At 41.6% G+C, this 19,647-nt stretch overlaps 1 protein-coding gene across 1 annotated transcript in view; it reads right to left on the bottom strand.

Moving 5' to 3' along the window:
- Positions 1-1,173: 1,173 nt before the first annotated feature.
- LOC108797894 (retinol dehydrogenase 7-like) overlaps positions 1,174-19,647 on the bottom strand; it is a 26,276-nt gene continuing 7,802 nt past the window's right edge. Inside the window, exons 2-6 of the mRNA XM_018569591.1 lie at positions 16,852-17,169; positions 12,684-12,942; positions 10,930-11,093; positions 8,596-8,810; positions 1,174-1,185 (exon numbers count right to left, since the gene is read on the bottom strand). Coding sequence (XP_018425093.1) covers positions 8,602-8,810; positions 10,930-11,093; positions 12,684-12,942; positions 16,852-17,164 — 945 coding nt within the window. The 5' untranslated portion in view covers positions 17,165-17,169 and the 3' untranslated portion in view covers positions 1,174-1,185; positions 8,596-8,601. The remainder of the gene's footprint in view (positions 1,186-8,595; positions 8,811-10,929; positions 11,094-12,683; positions 12,943-16,851; positions 17,170-19,647) is intronic.

The raw sequence follows: 19,647 nt of genomic DNA, 5'->3' as shown, positions 1-19,647 counted from the left end.
CTAAGGAAACTCTTTGCTGCCTGCCGGAGGCCGGATTCCGGTGTCAGCAGCAGAATGTAAACAATGGCGAGAAATCCAGCCTGCTACTGGCTATTTCAAATTGCAATAACCAATAGCAGGCCTGGCTATCGTACCTGCTCACTGAGCGGACCTGAACGTGAACACCGCCCACATTCTACTCAGTGGGTGGGGTTACAATAGCCAGCCTGCTATTGTGATTTGAAATAGCCAGTGGCAGTCTGGCCACTGGCGGAACTACCAGGGTTGCAGCGGTCGCAATTGCGACCGGGCCCTGGCGTTCCGCCACTTGGGGGGGCCAGCAAGGAAGTAGAGGGCCCCCCCGCGATCGTGCCGCTCCTTCTTTGTCGCACAGCCACTGGGGGGGGGGGCCTTCATGGTTTCTTGCATCGGGACCCTGAAGGTTCTAGTTACGCCTCTCAGTCTGGCTATTGCTCCTGGCTGCTTACATTCACCTGTCGGCTGCGGAAGCTTATTAAACCTTGCAGTGGGGCTCCCCCTGTACTGGTTTGTGTTCAGGGACAAAAATAACAAACATTTACTCACCCGAAGCTCTGTGCCGGCCAGCTGTCACAGATTCTATCAGCCGGGACAGATTCTATCAAAACTGGAGCAGAAGAATCTGGAGTAGTTGCCTATGGCAACCAATCAGCATCGCTCTTCAGTTTGTTCAGTTAAGGTTTGAAAATGAAAGGTGGGTGCTGATTGGTTGCCATAGACAACTGCTTCAGATTCTGTCTGCTCCAGTTTTGATAAATCCCCCTCACAGTGTATGGACGTTGATGATTTACGGGATCTTAGGCCGCTGCAGTGGAGGGGGAGAGATACTGGAAGGACCGGTACAAGAACAAGCTGGCTCAGAGCTTCGAGTGAGTGGGTTAGCCCAACTGCAAGGGTTAAAAATTTTTTTTTTTTAAAGTTATTTTAAATGCTTGTTAAATCACTTACATGACATGCTGCTTCTTGATGTTTAAATGTTTTAACTTCCTGCAGAATCAGCTGGTCCCCTGAGCCCTGGTTCTGAGATCCTGTTTTAGGGTGGTGCCTTTCCCTTGCAGGGTGCTTTGGAGCCACCCTTGTGTGTGCTGATAAGCTGTGTGCCTCCACAAACACACAAGCACAGCAAGTCAATCTTTCCCCCTCCTCCCTGCTCCCCATTCATTCTTCCTTCTTTCTCCTCCCTTCTCCAGGCTGGTAGATGGACAAACTGCTCTGTCCCCTGTGATCTTGTACTGGACAGAAAGTTAAGAGAAGCTGAGTTGAGAGAGTTGGAGTCAGCTGTTTGGAATTATGATGGCTGTAAGCCTCCATTCACACATGAATGGTTTTCCGATCGCATTTGACCGTACGAATACACAAGGAACCGCTCTGAACATAAAAAACAATGCATTATAATGTGCATTGTTCAGACTATTGCGGGGACCACGCGGTTCAAAACCGCATGTCCCGCAAAATAGTCCAAGCATGATTTCAGGGGCGGATTCCGCACGTTCGCGGCTATAGTAATAGCCGCAAACAAGCGGAATCCGTGCAGATGTAAAGAATTTAGCGTTTTTGTGCTGTGCGGTCTTCTGCATGGGAAACACAAACGCTATATGTGAATGGAGCCTTAGTCCCTGTTCACCTGGGCGGTTTGATGCTGAAATCTTAAAAGGAGAACTATGAGGCGAGTGCTTTTCACTCACCTCATAGTTCTAGCCGACCTGTGACAATGAGACTGTCACAGGTCGGCTCAGTAGATCGGGAGGTGAGCGAACACATACCAGGTTCCCTCACCTCTCGATCCTGTCACGGCTCTCTGCCGTGACAGGGGGAGGGGCTGGATTCCCCTCTCCCATCTGCCAGAGCTGACTGGCGGAACGGACGGGGGCGGGTACAGCTGGCTATGCCTCTAGATAGGCAGAGCCAGCTGTCACTCACGCAGCTGGGCGGATCCCGTCATCTACGCCAGGAGCGTCTCAGTATACCGCAAGCTGTAGCTCGTGGTATACTGAGCTTAGGGTAACGGGAGGACGCTAGTTTGTGTCCTCCCGTTACCCTAAGGAGAACTATGGGGAAAAACACTGACCCCATAGTTCTCCTTTTAAGCGTCAAAACACACAACATAAGAATTCCTATTCATTTCTATGGCCCCTGTTCACACCTGAGAGTTTAGCAGCAAGCTGTAAAAACGCTGGAAAAGATGCATGAGCTTCCTTCAGGCAGAGTCAGCATGTTTGTGCTCCGTAGATTTCAATGGAAAACGCGCCAAAAACGCACGTGTGGGGTTTTCGTGCGTTTTTAAGAACGCACGTTTTTAAGGCGCATATACATTGTGGAAGATCACCTGCAAAGCACACTGGGAAACAAAATGGCTGATTCATGTCTGAAAAATGTTGATTCTGAGGCATTTATAAGTCTAATACAGGCACAATCATGCCTGTATGACCTGCGCAACTCAGCCCACTGGCACAGCATTTCTTGAAGTATCATGCAGGTAGGACCGCGGGAATACAGGTTAGGGGAATATATGCACTCAAACTTTCAGCACGTAGAGGAGATTTTAATAAGATCCTATTACAGAAAGAAAAAAATGTGGATCTTTAAGTTAAAGACCATGACACCTCATGGACTGGACAATGAGTGCAATTTACAGGCATTCCTCTAGCCTGTGTCCCTGCGGCCCCTACAAACATTACAAAGATTCCTTCTCTCACTCCCATACATAAGTTAATGTAAGTGTTCAACCATCTTTGTTAAAACAAAAATTAAAAGAAAGTACTGAGCTCACACTCAACCATCTGATATAAATGGAGTACCGGCTGGCAATTCAATTGAGAATACTCGTTGAGTGATATTTATTTGGAGTTATGTCATTCACTAAAACACACCTGATAATTCCAATACCTAGAGCATGGGATATAGGAAAAGAATTCATCCAGTAATTTGGCTAAACTACTCGTTAGAGCAAGCATCATCCTGAACAGTGTTTAACAATACCCGCAACTTTGAAACAGTACAGATGATAAAACGAAAATGACAGCTGTGCATGATCGTGCTTGCTCTTTTCTCTTGATTACCTCCCTTCTGTTTGATATATTTTTAGAAAGTTAATATACAAATGTATAATGTGAGAAAGGGTTTCTTCGTGCCCAACTATTCATGACACCAAAAGGGTTAACAGTAAACACGTGATGAAAAGGATAAAAACCTCATCAACTGATTACCCATTAGGATCTGACGAAGCCCCAAGAAACGGAGGAGGGGCGAAACGCGTCATCCACTGCAGGATGCTTGTCTGATACATCACATTATCGACATGACAGTGGTTGATCTAAAACAGCGAGACTAGGAAATTACCTATGCCGACAAAACGGCATAAACGGACTTGAATTAAGTTGAAACTTGGATTCATCAACCCCTCTTAAAAAGCATTTGAGCCTGTCATAGAAGCTGTCACAGAAGCTACAGTCTCGAGTGCTCCATAAGGCGCGCCGGACCTCCCTGCGTCCTATGGTCCGGTGCGTCTTATGGACTGAAAAATACGGTATTTTCCCGGGTCCACTTTTATACTTTAAAGTGTCTTAGTAAGATTCCTTCAATCAAGTTTTTGTTCTAGCGATATCTGTGGGATCCAGTTAAAGAACTAATAAAGATCCAAGTTCTGTTCCTAGGGACTTTATCTATAACTGGACAAAACTTAAAAAGATGTCTGCAGTTAGAGTGAAAATTATTAACTCAATCAAGTAATCCCAGGCACCTGATACGTTGTATCTTGCACTATTCACTTTATTCCCAGCACTGTTTTCTCAAACATTGAGAACCACTAGATTACCTAATCAAAGTTGATCAACAAGCTCCAAAAAGGTCTTGAATGTTGTTTTGCACGAATGGATTATTGCAATAGTTATTTTTAAAGGTGTAGGGTTAGTGGGTATCAACTGTGTAGTCCGTTAATGTGTTATGGTTTTTTGTCTTGTATTTTGAATAAATGTACCCTTTTATATTGCCAATTAACTCTCCGACTCCCCCTAATTCAGCTGCACTATGTTCAAAACCTCTCTTGGTTGAACAAACCGTTTTTTTCTAGTCTCCAGTAAGCAGCAGGGGGATTTTCGTTTTCTGGGTGTACAGACTTTTATATGCATCACAGGACTTGTAGTTTCTTGACCTTTTGGCTAAGATCAAGTGTAGTATCTGTTCTTATCAGTTGCCGGGGGAAACAAGTTGCTGTCCCTTACAGGGAAGGGATGGCGGCTTGTATTCTCCTGTGTAATTGGTGGGTGCTGGAGGGGCTTTCCTTTCCTCCTGGGTTGATTCTGGTCCGGTTACTGGCTTGTCCCCAGTTGTAGGCTGGAATCCCTTAAGGTGCTAATGCCTCCTGACGGAGCGGAGACTTGCTTGGTCTGGCTGGAGGGCTGGGGGCGGCAGAGGCCCGTGGTGCTGTGCCCACTGGTGTAGGCGTCCCAGAAAATCACTAGGGATTCACTGTGCACATGGACACGGCACCTACTCGCTTTTTCTGCACTACGCCTTCTTGGACAGGCCATATAGCTAGTCCTGGGGCAATATTTTTGCACTCCGGCTCCTAAGGCCTGTCAGCGTTGTGCACTGGCACTTTATGCACGATTTGGCACTTGACTTTCACAGATTGACGGAGGGTGCAGGTACCTTCGGCCTGTTTCCTGAAGTTAGGGAGGAGGTTCTGTGATCCACAAAGGGGCCCCTCTGCCTTCTCCCACCTGTGGGGGGGGGGTCTCTTCGGGAGAGCCCCCCAACCCAGTACTTGGGGTCCCAGAGGATCGGGGTCCTCCGGCCTTCGGGTTGGAGGACCTAAGTCGTTCTTGTCCCTGTCAGGAGCCTTGCGCCCCGGGGGATCAGGAAAAATTGTGGCCCTTTCATTTCACCCTTGTGCATGTTTTTTGTGTTGTGATTTCACGATTCACTTTTTTTGTTCACAGGGGATTCGTTTTCGAGCACGCTCCACGTGCTTAAAAAAAACAACACAAAAAAAATACTTGTAGTTCCAAAGCTGCTGAAAGGCTGATGTTGTTATCCCCTTGGCTAATGTGTAGGAGTTTATTATGTCATGGGCAGGACTTCTTTTCATTGGACAACACTCAATACACCCATATGCAGAAACACGTCCAAAACATGCATCTATTTAGGGGAAACGCGCGAAAAGCACGTAAAAACGTGCAAAGGAAAACGTGCCTAAAACGCGCGGAAACGCTGACGCCTAGGTGTGAATGGGTACTTAGTGTTTGGCCAAAAATATCAAGAAATACTTTTCTGGACAATGTATATTTATCTGGACTAATTACTGAAAAAAAGTTTGAGAATTTAATACGACTTTACGCTATAGCTTAATATGAACACTAGGTGGCAGCATTTTATTAGTCATACCAATACTTACACCTAAAACAAACCCCATAACCTTGTGATATACAAACAATGATGTCCCATTTGTAATACCGCCAAAAGCTGAGGAACACTTGGAGGCTTTTAAAGGATTAGGAGCTTTAGGATTACAACCAAGACTCTGCAAGTTTTACTGTACGTGGTACATCCAATGTGTTTTAGTGGAGATTTTTTATTCGTGTGTATCTCAATAAAGCTTTAATATTTATGTTGTGAAAAATATATTTGCAATGAGTGCCCTCTGTAACCCCAAGCTACTTGTATGGATATTTCTATATATAAAATAGGGGGGTGGGCACTATTGCTGCCTAATTCTAAAGCTCCTGGTGAACAAAGGCAATATATTAGAGGTGCACCGAAATGACAATTTCAAAACCGAAACGAATCCGACATGAAAAAAAATGTCGGGCCGAAATTAAAAATGTTTTTTATTCTAACTTTTTCAATTTTTTTATTTATTCATTTTTAATAAATATTTTTATGTTTTACTTTTAGGGGCTTTGGGGAAATATTAGGGGTCTAAACAGACCCCTGATATTTCCCTTTTTAAATAGAAAAAGAGATTGAGGACACAAAGTCCTCAAAGGGGTTCTAAACCCTCCTTTTTTTTTTGCCTATATCTACTGCTGGCAATCCAAGTGAGCTTGGAGCGGTGGCTACTTTTGTTCTCCATGGTCCCTGTGTGTGTGTTGTAAAAGTAGCCACCGCCCCAAGCTCACTCCCGAGATGGACTACAATCTCAACACAAATTAGTGAATTAAATGTGAGATTGCAGTCTATCATGGTAGTAAACTTGGAGCGGTGACTACTTTACAACACACACAGGGACCATGGGGAACAAAGTAGCCCCCCTCCAGAAGGACAGACAGTGTCAGCATGAATTCAGACATGATTTGAGGATCTACAGCCGAGTGATACACAAATATGATACATTTTTGTTGATAGTTAAGGTACTCAAATGCATTTTTAATAACTCCTGAGTTTAGTGTCACTTTAAGTTTGTTTACTTACTGTTCTTACCAGTTCTTAAAAAGGTCCTTCTAAAAAGGACAATGGAATAAGCTGCTAATAAAGAAATACTTTACACATATTGGTATTTGTTTTCTTCCCATACACATCACTATCATAAGAATTGTCACTGCTGGTTGTTTGGTATATACAGATATGTGAGCAAAGAATATCTTGGACAGCAATAGCTGGCTGGCTATTGTAGCCCCTCCCACTGAAAGTTCTCTCTCAGGTCTGCTCCTCTGCTCAGTGGGCAGGAACAATAGCCAGCCTGCTATTATCTATTGCAATTTGAAATAGCCAATAGCAGGCTAGCCAGTGAAACCCCACCCACTGAGCAGAGGAGTGGACCTGACGAGAACAATCTGCTCCTCCGCTTAGTGGGTGGGGTTGCAATAGCTAGCCTGCTATTGGCTATTTCAAATTTGAAATAGCCAATAGCAGGCTGACTATTTCTCCCCATTGTTTACATTCTGCTGCCGACCACGGGATCTAGCTGCCTACCGGCAGGAAGCTGTGCACAAAGAGTTTCGTTAGCAACTATTCAGTTGCTAACTACATTTTTTAGTGTACTGTGCACCGAGCAACCGACATTGTTTTTACTGTGCCTCAATCCACCAGCAAAAAAATAAAAAATCGAGGACATGTTATTGATTTTTATTTTGCCGGTTGCTTGAGAGAGCTGGTTGCTTTTTATGTAAGTAGAAATGCATACGGCATATGGTGGTCAAAGTAAACTTGCCTTTATAAAAAACTGAAACTGACATATTAATCCAGCAGTTAGCTTTGCTACTGAAGCACAAACCTCCCAGACCCTGGATGCTCTGTATGCAAATACTAACTTTCTGCTAAAGTTTGAAACTCTGAACAGCAGTTCACTTAAAGTTGTATTGTATGTGCCTCCAATTCTTTCCGCTCCGCTTTCCTGAACTTCCTGTCCAGTAAAAGATCACAATGGACAACACATTCTCCAGCAGCTGTCCATCTATGAGCTTGGAGAAGGGAAGAGCGAGAAGGGAGGAAAGAGGAGCAGGGGAGTGGGTTGCCTTGCTGTACTTGTGTGTTTATGTAGACACAAAAAGCTTACTAGTACACGCAAGGGTGGCTCCATAGGACCCTGCAAGGGAACGGAGCCGCCATAAAACAGGATATCAGGGCCAGTGCTCAGAGACCAGCAAATTCTGCAGGAAACTACATTTTTATACAACGTACATCAGGGTGCAGCATCCATTGTATGTGACTTCATCAGCATTTGAAATAGCTTAAAAACCACTGACTTTATTTTCACTTTAATGAATTTGCTTGTTGCCTTGTGTTTTAACATTGGGCATTAAAGTAAACTTAGTTTAAAGTGTACCTATAGCCAATTTTTTTGGAAACCAGCGAAAACCTAACTCTAGCACAAATATCTCCCTCGTAATACTAATGTTACGAGTAAGACCTGCACTCTAGCACGCTCAGCTCAATCCCCAGTATCCATGCCACTAGTCAGACCTGTACTCTAGCAAACTTAACTTGCTTCACATAATTCATGTTACCAGTGAGACATCCACTTCAGCAAACACAACACTTTAGGGGTACTGTGCCTATATGGAACCAAATCCCGCTGTCCCACTTTTCTTGTTCATCTTTTTAGTATGATACATGAACCTTATAATACACATATTTATTTGCCGTAGATATTATATCACTCGAGACATTTCTTGCAACATCATTGCTTTTTTAACACTATAATATTACAAGCAGTGGTGAAAAAAAGCATTATTGGGTTTACCCATCATTTTTTGCACATGACGTCCTCGTAGTCTGCATCACATAGCAGGGTCCTTGATCTTCATACTTTGTCATTGAAGATTGGCATTTGTGCAGATCTACTTTTCCAGTCTCAGATGAATACTGAATGCCAATGCCAACTATCCCTGAGGATACAACAACACTGAAACTGTATTGCAAGGAAATAATGCAGAGGAGGCACTGGGATGGTTCAAGTGTGTTTTATTCATAAATGTTTATATATATATATGTATTATATAGATATATACACACACACACCCATTATAATGTAACATTAATAGAAAGTTGTGATTGGTTAAAGAAAAACAGATCCTCAAAAGGAATCCATTCACTTGGATCAGTAGCATTTTATGACCACTCTTCTTCATTGATCACAGTTTCTCATTTGGGTACATCTGGCGAAGAGTCAAGAAAAAAATCTCCCACAAATGTGGGGAGATATGACAAGGGCATATAGAACAGTTTGGCATACCAGCCAGCAGAATATCGTGTCCATGGCTGCACTGCTGTTAGGGCATGCTCCATACAATCTGTCACAACTGTGATTTTTGGGTTGGTCATGGAACATATTTTAATAATGAATTTACAATCTGTAAAGAAAAAAAAATACTTCTCTTAGATAAAATGAAGTAAAAAGTATCCAGGAAGAATGTCAATATACCTTTGTGCACTATCTTCCGTGGTCCAGATATCAGAGCTGTGTATAACAGTAACATGCTAACTATTTTAACTAGCAATAAGTGATTATCAAGGAGTAAGGCCGCATTTACACCTGAGCACTTCACGCTAGCGTGTCAAACACGAAAAAGATACACGCTTTGACGCGCAATCGCAAAATGCATAAAAACCACGACACACTCTTGCTGTGTCATTACCAGTTAATGGCACTCCAAACGTGGCTGAGCAAACACACGTTTTTCCTCCATGTTTCTGCACATTAAAGCGCGGATAAAAAAACACAGGACTCATGTCACAGATTTTGCTACATGCACTACTTTTCCATTTGCCGCACGTTCAGGACCCCAATGATATCAATTGGGATGCACAAAAAACAAACACACAGGAACGCAGAGTGCATATCTGCTATATTCAGATGTTAATTCAGCCTACTGCTGAGGCCACTGTCACCTGATGTACTTTTTTGACAATTAGAAGCTGTCTTCAGGGGTATTGTTTTCTGGGGAGTATCTAATTTCAACTTCTTTATTGATTCTAGACATGAAATACGTTTATGCAAGGGCAACTTGGGACATTAAATTGGCATGTGATCCAGAGATAAGTTTCTGTCCTGAAAAGCTGGTAGGTTGTTCAGAGCTATGGGGCATAATAGGCAGAAATCTTTCCCATATGTGGAAACAACAGCAATATAAACGCTGATAACTGTGATTTGGGGACGTACGCGCTCTGTTTTTATCAGTGAATAGTGCTTATATTTTAGGTTGGTGCCACACTTTATATAGCCCGATCAGCATAATTTGGATCCAAATCCCCCTTATTCTTTTTCTTCTGCATGTGCCTGTCAGTAAGGTCTTATGTATAGACCTTTTAAAATAAAAATACCAATTTATTTGTTTAATAGTATTTATATCCTTAGCCTGAGGTCCACCCTCTCACTTTTGTAGGACTTTATATAAACAAGTTACAGGGGAGAACTGGGAACCTTTGACCTAAAAATTAAACACAATCAACTAGACCTGAGGCTCCATTCACATAGCGTTTGTGTTTTCCGTGCAGCGCAAAAACACAGATTTTAACATATGCGTGGTTTCCGCACGTTTGCAGCTACTTCTATAGATAGAACATGCGGAATCTGCCCAGAATATCACACTTGAGCGGACGTCATACAGGTGTAAACTCGATACATTGAAATGAATTTGTTTTTTGTTTAGTGCGTTTCCTCGCAAAAACCATTAATGTGTGAACGGACAAATTTCAGTTGACCAATAAAGTGTACCATGCAAAAGTCTTCCCTAGTACCTCATTGATTGGTGGGCATGGTGGAAGGTGGGTGTTACTAAAGGACATGATGTATTGTGACAGACCTTTTCATATCATCAGCTTCCCTTGCAACTCTCAGCAATAAGTCCCATGACATCCCAGAGCCACAAAAGAAGATGGCCATGGAAGATTTCCCTTTGCTGTAATCCTAGGTTTAAAATAGGTAAATATCATGCACAGCATTTATCTCTGACTGTGAGTCCCACTCGGGTCGATGTCTGAATGGTGAAGTATCTTCACTTAGGGCCACCAATTTAATAAATCTTAGTACTAGCCTGGACTAAGCCCCCTTGTCTAGTCCTCCCTGACAGATGACTACTATCGAAGTTGTAGACCTGGCTTGCATGCGTCCACTTGCTCCATGCTATCAATTTGGTAAGATATATATATTTTTCCTTGCACATCACTATGCATTAAATAAAAACTGTTGATGTTGCCCATAGAGGTTGATTGATGACATTTTTTAGTCCCAAGGACATGTTTCAAGATGTCTTGGATTGGGTACTAATTTCTGTTACATTGACCTTGACATTTAAACCTGGCACATTTTAGGATATTAGACAAAGGTTGTCTGTTTGTGAGTACCTTTCTAATTTCAAGCATTTTCTATATTTTTCTCCATAAAATTATTTGTACAGTAATACATTTTAACTAATATCATACAGGATTTGCGCAATGACATTTTACATATGACAAGTCTGTATCACTTACATTGTTGAAAATACTTCTCCCCATAGGCATTTTTTAGGTTCAGAGGCAGTTTGTTCCAAATGTCTGTAACACGGTTGTTTATTACTTCTGCATTCAGAATTGATGTTCTAAAGAAAGCAGGATTAATGATGGAGACTTTCACTCCAAAAGGCTTGAGCTCCCTCCTACAAATACATAAATAACAAACACTGAAACTTTGAGAAACATTAAGACAATTATGGAAAATTAGATCTATGAAATAAATTACAGCCTTTGTCTAAGACCTATAATCCACCAATTAAAAATGTATGTTTAGGTCTCGGCTTATATTCGGGACGGCTTATACTCGAGTATATACGGTAAATATTTTTAGCAACTTCTTTATTAAATAAAACATTTTTTAATACAATTAATTTTTCTTAGCCTGGCACATGTACTAACATGATTTGCTATTATTTTCTACAGCTCAAGTATTTTTTATTTATTAAAATGAATGGGCATGTAGACTGCCCTGCCTTATCTCTCGACGGCAGCGTGCAGCTTTGGGAGAGGCAGGGAGATGACATCATGTCATATCCCAGCTCTCTTCTTATTGGCCGCCCTCCAGGAGCCCGTGCTGGCGTGCACCCAAAGTTGGAGGGTCGCAGCCGCACTGGCGTTACACTGCTAAAGGAAGCCTGGCATCTGATTTGCCAGGCTTCCATATGTCCCGTGACCATGGCGTGTGCCCTGAGATGAAAGGGCGCAGCAGCGCAGGCCGAAAACAGAAGCTGTCAGGCTTCTGGAACGGCCTGTGTCTCTTCCCCGACACCCAGGCGGGGCCGGCGGAATGCTATATGTTGTTTAGGGCGGCTGGGCCTATTTTAAAGTAGGGGTCTGGAGCTGCAGCTCCCTCAGGCACTGCTTTAACCCGGCCCTGACGCCTATGGCAAGCGGCGTGCGGCCAAGTGGGTCAGGTTAAGGACCCTGGCGGGCCAGATCTGGCCCGCGGGCCGTAGATTGAGGACCCCTGCTTTAGGGCAATGGAAATCCATATTACAAGGCTACATAGCTTTCTCATTTAACTATCTGAAACACAGTTGGTATGTTAAGCTTGCTTGGGATATCTCCAAACATGTTCCCCTTTCCCTTTTGAGATGAATTTACCTTATGTGGACAGGTAGTCTAAAAATAAAAACTAACAGGGTTATTCACAAAAGGGTGAAAAGTTTGAAGAAGGCAGAAGAAGTAAACAATCTAGGACAACATAGCTGAACTGGAAAGTGAGCTGAATTGGAGAATTTTTCCAAATCAGCCATTTTGGCCTAGATTGTTCACTTCTCCTGCATTCTCCAAACTCTTCACCATTTGTGAATAGCCCTGTAAAAGTAAAAACTTTGGTTTAGGTTTGAATATAAGTACATGCTTTCATACAGAAAATACCAATATGCTTTTATACTCGGTTTCATGCTTGTTAGAATGCTAGAATAATCAGTTAGTGGACAGACAATTTTTTTTTCTAGGGATCATACATTTTTGTCATGTAAAAAAAAATCTTAAACCAATGTCTCCAATAAAAATATATCTATTGGCGTTCAAGCAACATCAGTACACTATCTGCCGGAGCCATGTCCCCTTGTGGAGAGCTCTGATAAATAGCTAGCACTCTAGACTTTGCACCTTTATCATGTACGTGTGGCGACAATTAAATGCGAGCACTCCAGTGTGTAGACACACCAAGAAATATTTTGTAATGTGAAACATAAGAGTAAATATCTTAACGTTTAACAAATTACCTTAAGCTGTCAGAAAAAGCTTCTACGCCATACTTGGATAAGCAGTAGCCACCTCCACACAGTGTTACCCTTCCAGCAATACTAGATACATTGACAATGCGTCCTTTCGCTTTTCTTATAAAAGGAAGCAGGTTGAGTGTAACATCTACCATACCCAAGAGATTGACTTCCAGTACCTTGCGAAAATCATCCCTTGTCAGCCATTCATTAGGGGCCAAAGGGATTAAGATTCCAGCATTATTCACTAGACCCCAAAGACCTGCCAAGGGGAAAGAGAAGGAGATAATGTGACTATAAATTACATTTCACCATGTTTGGAGGAGTTTAATTGCATCTCTTGAATGGGTGAATGTCCATACTCCTCCCAAAACATCATGTAAGCAACATCAGCATTCTTTTCTTAAGGTAGAATAAAAAAAAAGACATAAAATGCTTATAGAGGTGAGCCACTACTGATTTATATATTAAATGGGTTCATAACTTTTCAGGTTTTCAATTAATTATGTGTATACATGCATTTATTGTATGTTTTAAATATTATCTTGATACAATAAAAAAATGTTTGTTACCCTACGTTTGTAAATACATGTAAACAAGAATATCACATAGGAAGATGTTGAAGTCAAAAATGTGTAGGCTACTTCAAATGCTGAATAAATCACTTACAATAAATGCTGCTTCTTGAGGTTTAAAAGTTGTTGCTTTCTGCTGAATCAGCTGGTCCCTGGAGCACTGGCCCTAATATCCTGCGTTAGGGTGGCTCCTTTCCCTTGCAGGGTCCTATGGAGCCACCCTTGTGTGTGCTAGTAAGCTTTGTGTGTCTCCAAAAACCTGCAGGGAATCAGATAGGACTGATAGGACTCCAAATTACATGAAGAAAACATCTTTTATTGACGTACGTGCAGCATATCACATAGATGCAACATTTCGGGGTCACGCAGGATCCCCTTCCTCAGGCAAAACATGTTTTTGGGAACGAGGAAGGGGATCCTGCGCGACCTCAAAACGTTTCACTTATGTGATATTCTGCACGTACATCTAATCTGGAATGCTGGTGTCCTATCTGAATCCCTGTATATGACAGTGCCATCCGTCAGTCACCACAGCACCCGCCAGTTGTTTATAGACTGAGCGGTCAGGAGTGCGATGGGTTCATGGACTTTTCCAAAAACATGCAGACACAACAAGACAAGCCAATCTCCTGCAATCTCCTGCCCCCACTTCTCTCTTTCCTAAAGCTAGCAAGATGGACAGCTGCTGGAGACAGTGCTCTACCTTGTGATATTCTACTCAATAGGAAGTTCAGGGAAGTGTAGCTGAGAGAGTTGGAGCTGTCCGGAAACATGATAACGGTAAGTGCTTGGGCAGAAATTAAAAGAAATACTTTTCTGGGTAATGTGTATTTGATCTGGATTCATTATTGAAAATAAGTTTGAAAGTTTAATACTACTTTAACCCCTTAGTGACACAGCTTCAGTAAAGGTTTTCTTTCCTGGGGACTGGAGCAATTTTGCCATTTTTTTAAATGTCAAAATGGGCTTTAATTTGAGGTGACATATGGATATACAAATTCTTATTTCTTTATTTAAAAAAAAAATGAAAAAAAGAAAACACTTTTTTTTTCACAGCGTTGACAATAATAATATTTACATAATTAGTGTAGCTAACAGAAAATAATTAATAACAAATAATTTTATTTGCACTAATTTATAGGGTATATTATATGTCTGGGATTTCAGTTTTTTTTGGAAGTCACAAAATACAAGGAGTGAAATACTTTTTTCTCCTCAGTATACACTCAGGAAAAAGACGTGTTTAATGCACATGAAAAAACACATAGTTTATTAGAAAATATACCTCATTGGTTGACGGAAACCAGGATACAACATAGGCTTAAACTACTTAATGCAAATAAAGCATTAGGACCTGATAATCTACACCCCAAGGTACTCAAAGAACTCAGCCAGGTAATAACAAGACCATTATTCATCTTTTTTAAGGAGGCCATAATGACTGGTAGAGTGCCAAGCGACAGGCGGAGGGTTAATGTGGTACCTATATTCAAAAAAGGGTCAAGATGCCAACCCAGGAACTACAGACCAGTTAGTCTTACATCCATAGTATGCAAACTGTTAGAGGGAATGATTAAGGACTACTTAGTGTTTAGGATCATGGCATAATAACTGATAACCAGCATGGACTTAGGAAGGATCGTTCCTGCCAGACCAACCTGCTAACTTTTTACGAAGTGGTAAGCAGAGATCTGGATGGAAGGAGGCCGGCGGACATAGTGTATCTGGACTTTTCCAAAGCATTTGACACGGTACCGCACAAACGCTTGGCTTGCTCCACAATCTGAGGTCTATGGGCATAGATGAAATAGTGTGTACGTGGATAGAAAACTGGCTACAGGTACGTGTACAAAGAGTACCTGGGACACTCTGGCCAGAAAGGGGGCAACACGCACACTGCAAACATTGTGCAGCAGAGCGCCCATACCGCTATGCCTGCCGCCCCCACCCCCCCACGTAACCCAACAAGATGCCTCATTATAGGGACAGCCCTTTGTGACGTGTTTAACAGATACACCATAAGCAATGTATATAGTTGGCTGTATTCCACAATAAACATCAATGATAACTTGTGCTTGGATAGCATAATACCCCAAATGGAAATGCAAAATGTGTAAAATGCAGCAAAATACAGAAGCCAGTCTTAAAACGCTCAAATAGACTAGCCATCCCTCAGGATTTAGAACAAGTTTGGACCTATCTTCACCTTTATATCTGCTCTTTTATGTTTAATACTGCTGTGCAACTTATTTTTATTTATATTTTAAACCTGGAATTCTGCTTTTAGTAAAATAACGTTCACAACCTCTGCTCACAGTTTTAGGACAAAGGTACTTTCAGTGAAAGTACAGTGTAACAGTTCTGCCTTAAAGTATTGTTGAAGCCAAAACTTCAGTGGAGAGAGAGAGAGTGGAGAAAGGTTAGAACGTCTGTGAGGTTTATATTGCTGTCTGAGTCCCCATTAGGGAGATTCTCCCTCTGTATCTGTCCTGGTGACCTTTATTAAAAGTGAAAGAAAATCACAAATTTTGGGTGGTCACAAGAACAGGAATAGATGGAAAATCTTCCAATGCGGAAACCAGTTCTGATGACCCTGCTGACCACGAGGGATTTCCCTTAACTTTGGAGGGATTTCCTCTAACTTCCTTGTCGTGGCTATCGGACAGGAAGTGAAGAGAAATCTCCCCAATGGGACACAGATGGCAAAAAAATAATCTGACAGGGGTTATAACCCTCCCTTACTCTATCCAAAACAAATTGGCTTCAGTTCTACTTCGAGGGAAGCTACAGATAAGATATAATTAAACCCAAAATTAATTATATTGCAGTTTAAAAGTCCTTAGATGTGGTTGTTGTATTAGTTTAGCTTATTGCTTTATTTTCTTCTGGTGATTCTACCAGTACCACACTTCTTGATCTAGGGTGACAATGCTCACTCACCCAGCTGCATCAGGAACATAGAGAAAGGACAGGGCAACAGAAACCTCGTCCTTTCCTCTTCTCCATGAAAGAGGGGAAAACAGGGATGACTGGAAACAATGCAACTGATAAGTATGCAGCACAGTCAGAAAGCACAAGAAGTTACCAGCAATCAAATTCTCCAACTGGCAGACATGGCCAGTGGGGCAAGAACATTTTGGCGGAGGCCTAAAAGATTGCTGTGGACTGCAGCCTTAGAAATCAGGTAAGTAAGGGGTAGTAAGTAAGTAACTTTTGTTAAGGGGTTAGGCAAAAAGGATAAGTTCTCTAACAATACAGAGAAATCCTTTAAGCTTTTTTTTTAAATCAGCTTTCCTCAAATCAAGAGACACTCAGATGCTAGAAGGCCATGCATACCTAACTCAAAGCTACCCAAACATTAAAGTAAAATAAGTCAACACAAGTAAAAACCTGATCTCAGGGTTTTTTTTATTTATTATTATATAAATTGCTCATTGTCTTGATGTTTTTTAACTGTATTTAAAAAAAAATCTCATGAAATGTATTGCTCAAAATTACTTTATTATTATTTTGATTTGTATGTTAAAAACAAAACTATATTCATCATAATATATAATAATAATAATAATACCATAATATAAATGTTAAATACTTACCCTTATCTGCAACAATGCCTTTGACCCATGCGGCAGCAGAACTAACACTTTGGCTGTCTGTAACATCCAAGATCACGGTTTGTACTCTGCTGGAGCATTCCTTCTTTAAGTCATTAGCTCCTGCGTTGGTTAGACAGGCAGCCAGAACCTTCATCCCACGTTTATCCAGCTGTTTTGCCACCGTGTTCCCAAATCCTGTATCACATCCAGTGATGAAGACATATTTGTCTGTAATATTCTCCAGTATCTGACTCTGTCTGTGCCATCTGTAAAGGAGGATCAGACCCAACACCACCAACAGAGGGAGCCACATTCTCTCTAACTTGGTAGATAAAGAGGATAGTAAGGTAAAGCACGATGTTTTATGGAATTAATTCAAAACGTTTTTGTCACAAATCATACAGGACATAAAATAAAATGGTTAAAATATTTGAAGAATTATTGTGCTTTACACAGTTATGTGTGAAACTGCTTTGCACTCTTGGCTAGAATTACTAGGGTCCTGGGTTCAAGCCTTCTCCTTGTATATAGTTTCCTCTCAGGCAGACAAACACAGTATTCTTTATGTGAAAAAAAGTATTGGATTTGAATTCAGTTTAAAGCATAATAAAAATCTGCTTACATTTTGCCTTTATTGGTTCATACCTCCCCTCTTCAACAACATGCAAATACACATTTTAACAAATTCTGTTTTCATTACATATTTTAGACACAGTGATGAACTCTGTGGTTCCCTATGCAATGCAGGTCATGGTTGGTGGGAGGGGTCGACAGGGTGCTGTACATAGCTTCCTGAAAATATCACAGCACCCTACCTCAGTACTCCTTTCAGTCCTCAGACCTGATGCAAGCAGTAGGTTGGCTCTTAGGAGGAATTATGCAAATATCAAAATGCCTTTTTGGGTGGGTGTCAGTCTGAAGAAGTGGGTGTTACTAGGCAGGCTGTATTTGCATGCAGACTGCCCTTGGTAATGCCCACATGTGATGCCGGGCCTCCATGACTGAAAGAACTGAAATCCAGTGAATGTAAGGGGAGGGCTAGGCACAGTCAGGCTGGGAAGGAAAGTGCAAAATGATGCTGGATGTCCTCCAGTCAGGATATAAGGCTCTAGTTAAATTGCTGCAGCTTCTAAAGCACATCATGAAAAGCCCAGAGTGTCCAGTGAAAGCAATTTCAGTACAGGAGATGAACCTATACAATTGTGCAAGACTGAAGGCAAGGCTGAAGTTCCGCTTTAAGATGGCAAGTGTATATACTTTTATAAGATCTGATACAGAATTCAAATACTTCACCCATTCAACAATGATTCACAAGCATTTCTTTTTTGGGGTTAATTAAGTAGGTATTAAATAGAAATTCTGTCAAATATGTATTGATCTCTAGTCAACTATGGCTATGTGATAATTAGGGACATTTTCCTAGTAGAAACACAGACAGAAATAAAAACACAACCAGAATGTATTTGTTGGAGTTTATTTTTGGATAGAGCAGATAAGACTTCAACTTTCTGTCCGTTTTTTTTTATATGTGACACCATGGTGAAGACTTTTCCTTACTTCCTCTCCCTTTGATGCCCATACAATAATTGAACTGTGTAGTTGTCACCAAGACATGAAGGCACAGACAGCAATAAAATCATTATCTGAGGGTGCTATCCCTTCCTTACTCTAATGAAAACATGTGTCCCCATTGGAGTTTTATTTTTACCACCACCTATACCAACAAGCACCTGAAGGGAATCACCTCAATAGGGGCACAAAGAGCAATAAAAACCTGACAGCTCATCGTTCCCCTCTCTATCTAATGCTAAAAAATGTTTTGGCTGAAGATGGGTTTAGATACTGGTTTAATTGTGGGAATCGTAGCTGTAATTTCCTTGCTTTATGCAGCCCAAGATTATGAATATTTTTTTATAGGACAGTTGAGAGTTCACTGACCACCCAATGTTAGCAGTGTCAGAAGGAAAAGTGTCCATGTGCCCTGTATTCCTTTCACGTCCAAGCCTGAACTGGATACAATTAGGGATTGAATCTGATTAGGGCAGCAAAGATGCTTTTTAAAGGATTTGACTGCTAAAAATAGTGTTGCACACGCACAAGTTATCTATGTCCTCTTATACACAGGAAAATAACTATAAGATTATATCTCTGTGGTATCGTGCCCCTCAGGACCTTCACAGAATGTACCTGTCTGAGTTGGATCGTTGTTGGAGATGCTCTAGGGAGGTAGGCTGGCTCTTACAGTATATTCATGTATGGTAGAGCTGTCCTGTCATTACCGGGTTTTGGAAGTCAGTTTTTGCCTGCCACCAAAATATGTGTGTTTCTGATTTATGCCCCTCTCCCAGGGTGACTCCTGCCAAAAATTCTGGGTTTCCTCTCCAAAGTTAAGAAGGGCATTTTATGCCACTTTATACTGGCAGCTAGACTGGCTATTTTTAGAAATTGGAAATCCACTCAACCTCTGGGGCTACTGGAATGGGCTCAGATAATGAATGATATTTACACTATGAAGACCTTGGTAGTGTTTGACCAAAATAGGTCCATCAGGGCCCTAGAAATGTGGTCTTGTTGTATAGCTTTCAGGGATTATGTGGAATTTAAACAAATGCTCTGCTCATGACTCTATGTTTGTTTATAATATGGTTGTGATATCCTGCTGGATACAGGTTGGTGACCTGCTGTGTAGGAATGTTTTTCGGAGATGCTTATTCTACTGTTGCTATGAACATCATGACCCTGTCTTTGTTTGTGCCCCCCTTTCCCCTACCCTCCCTTGGTGTTCCCCCCCCCCCC

This window comes from Nanorana parkeri, unplaced genomic scaffold, assembly GCF_000935625.1.
Source record: "Nanorana parkeri isolate BGI_ZX_2015 unplaced genomic scaffold, ASM93562v1 scaffold1364, whole genome shotgun sequence".
NCBI lineage: Eukaryota > Metazoa > Chordata > Amphibia > Anura > Dicroglossidae > Nanorana > Nanorana parkeri.
The sequence above is the reverse complement of the archived record's forward strand: the minus strand, read 5'-3'. Positions and strand labels throughout refer to the sequence as shown.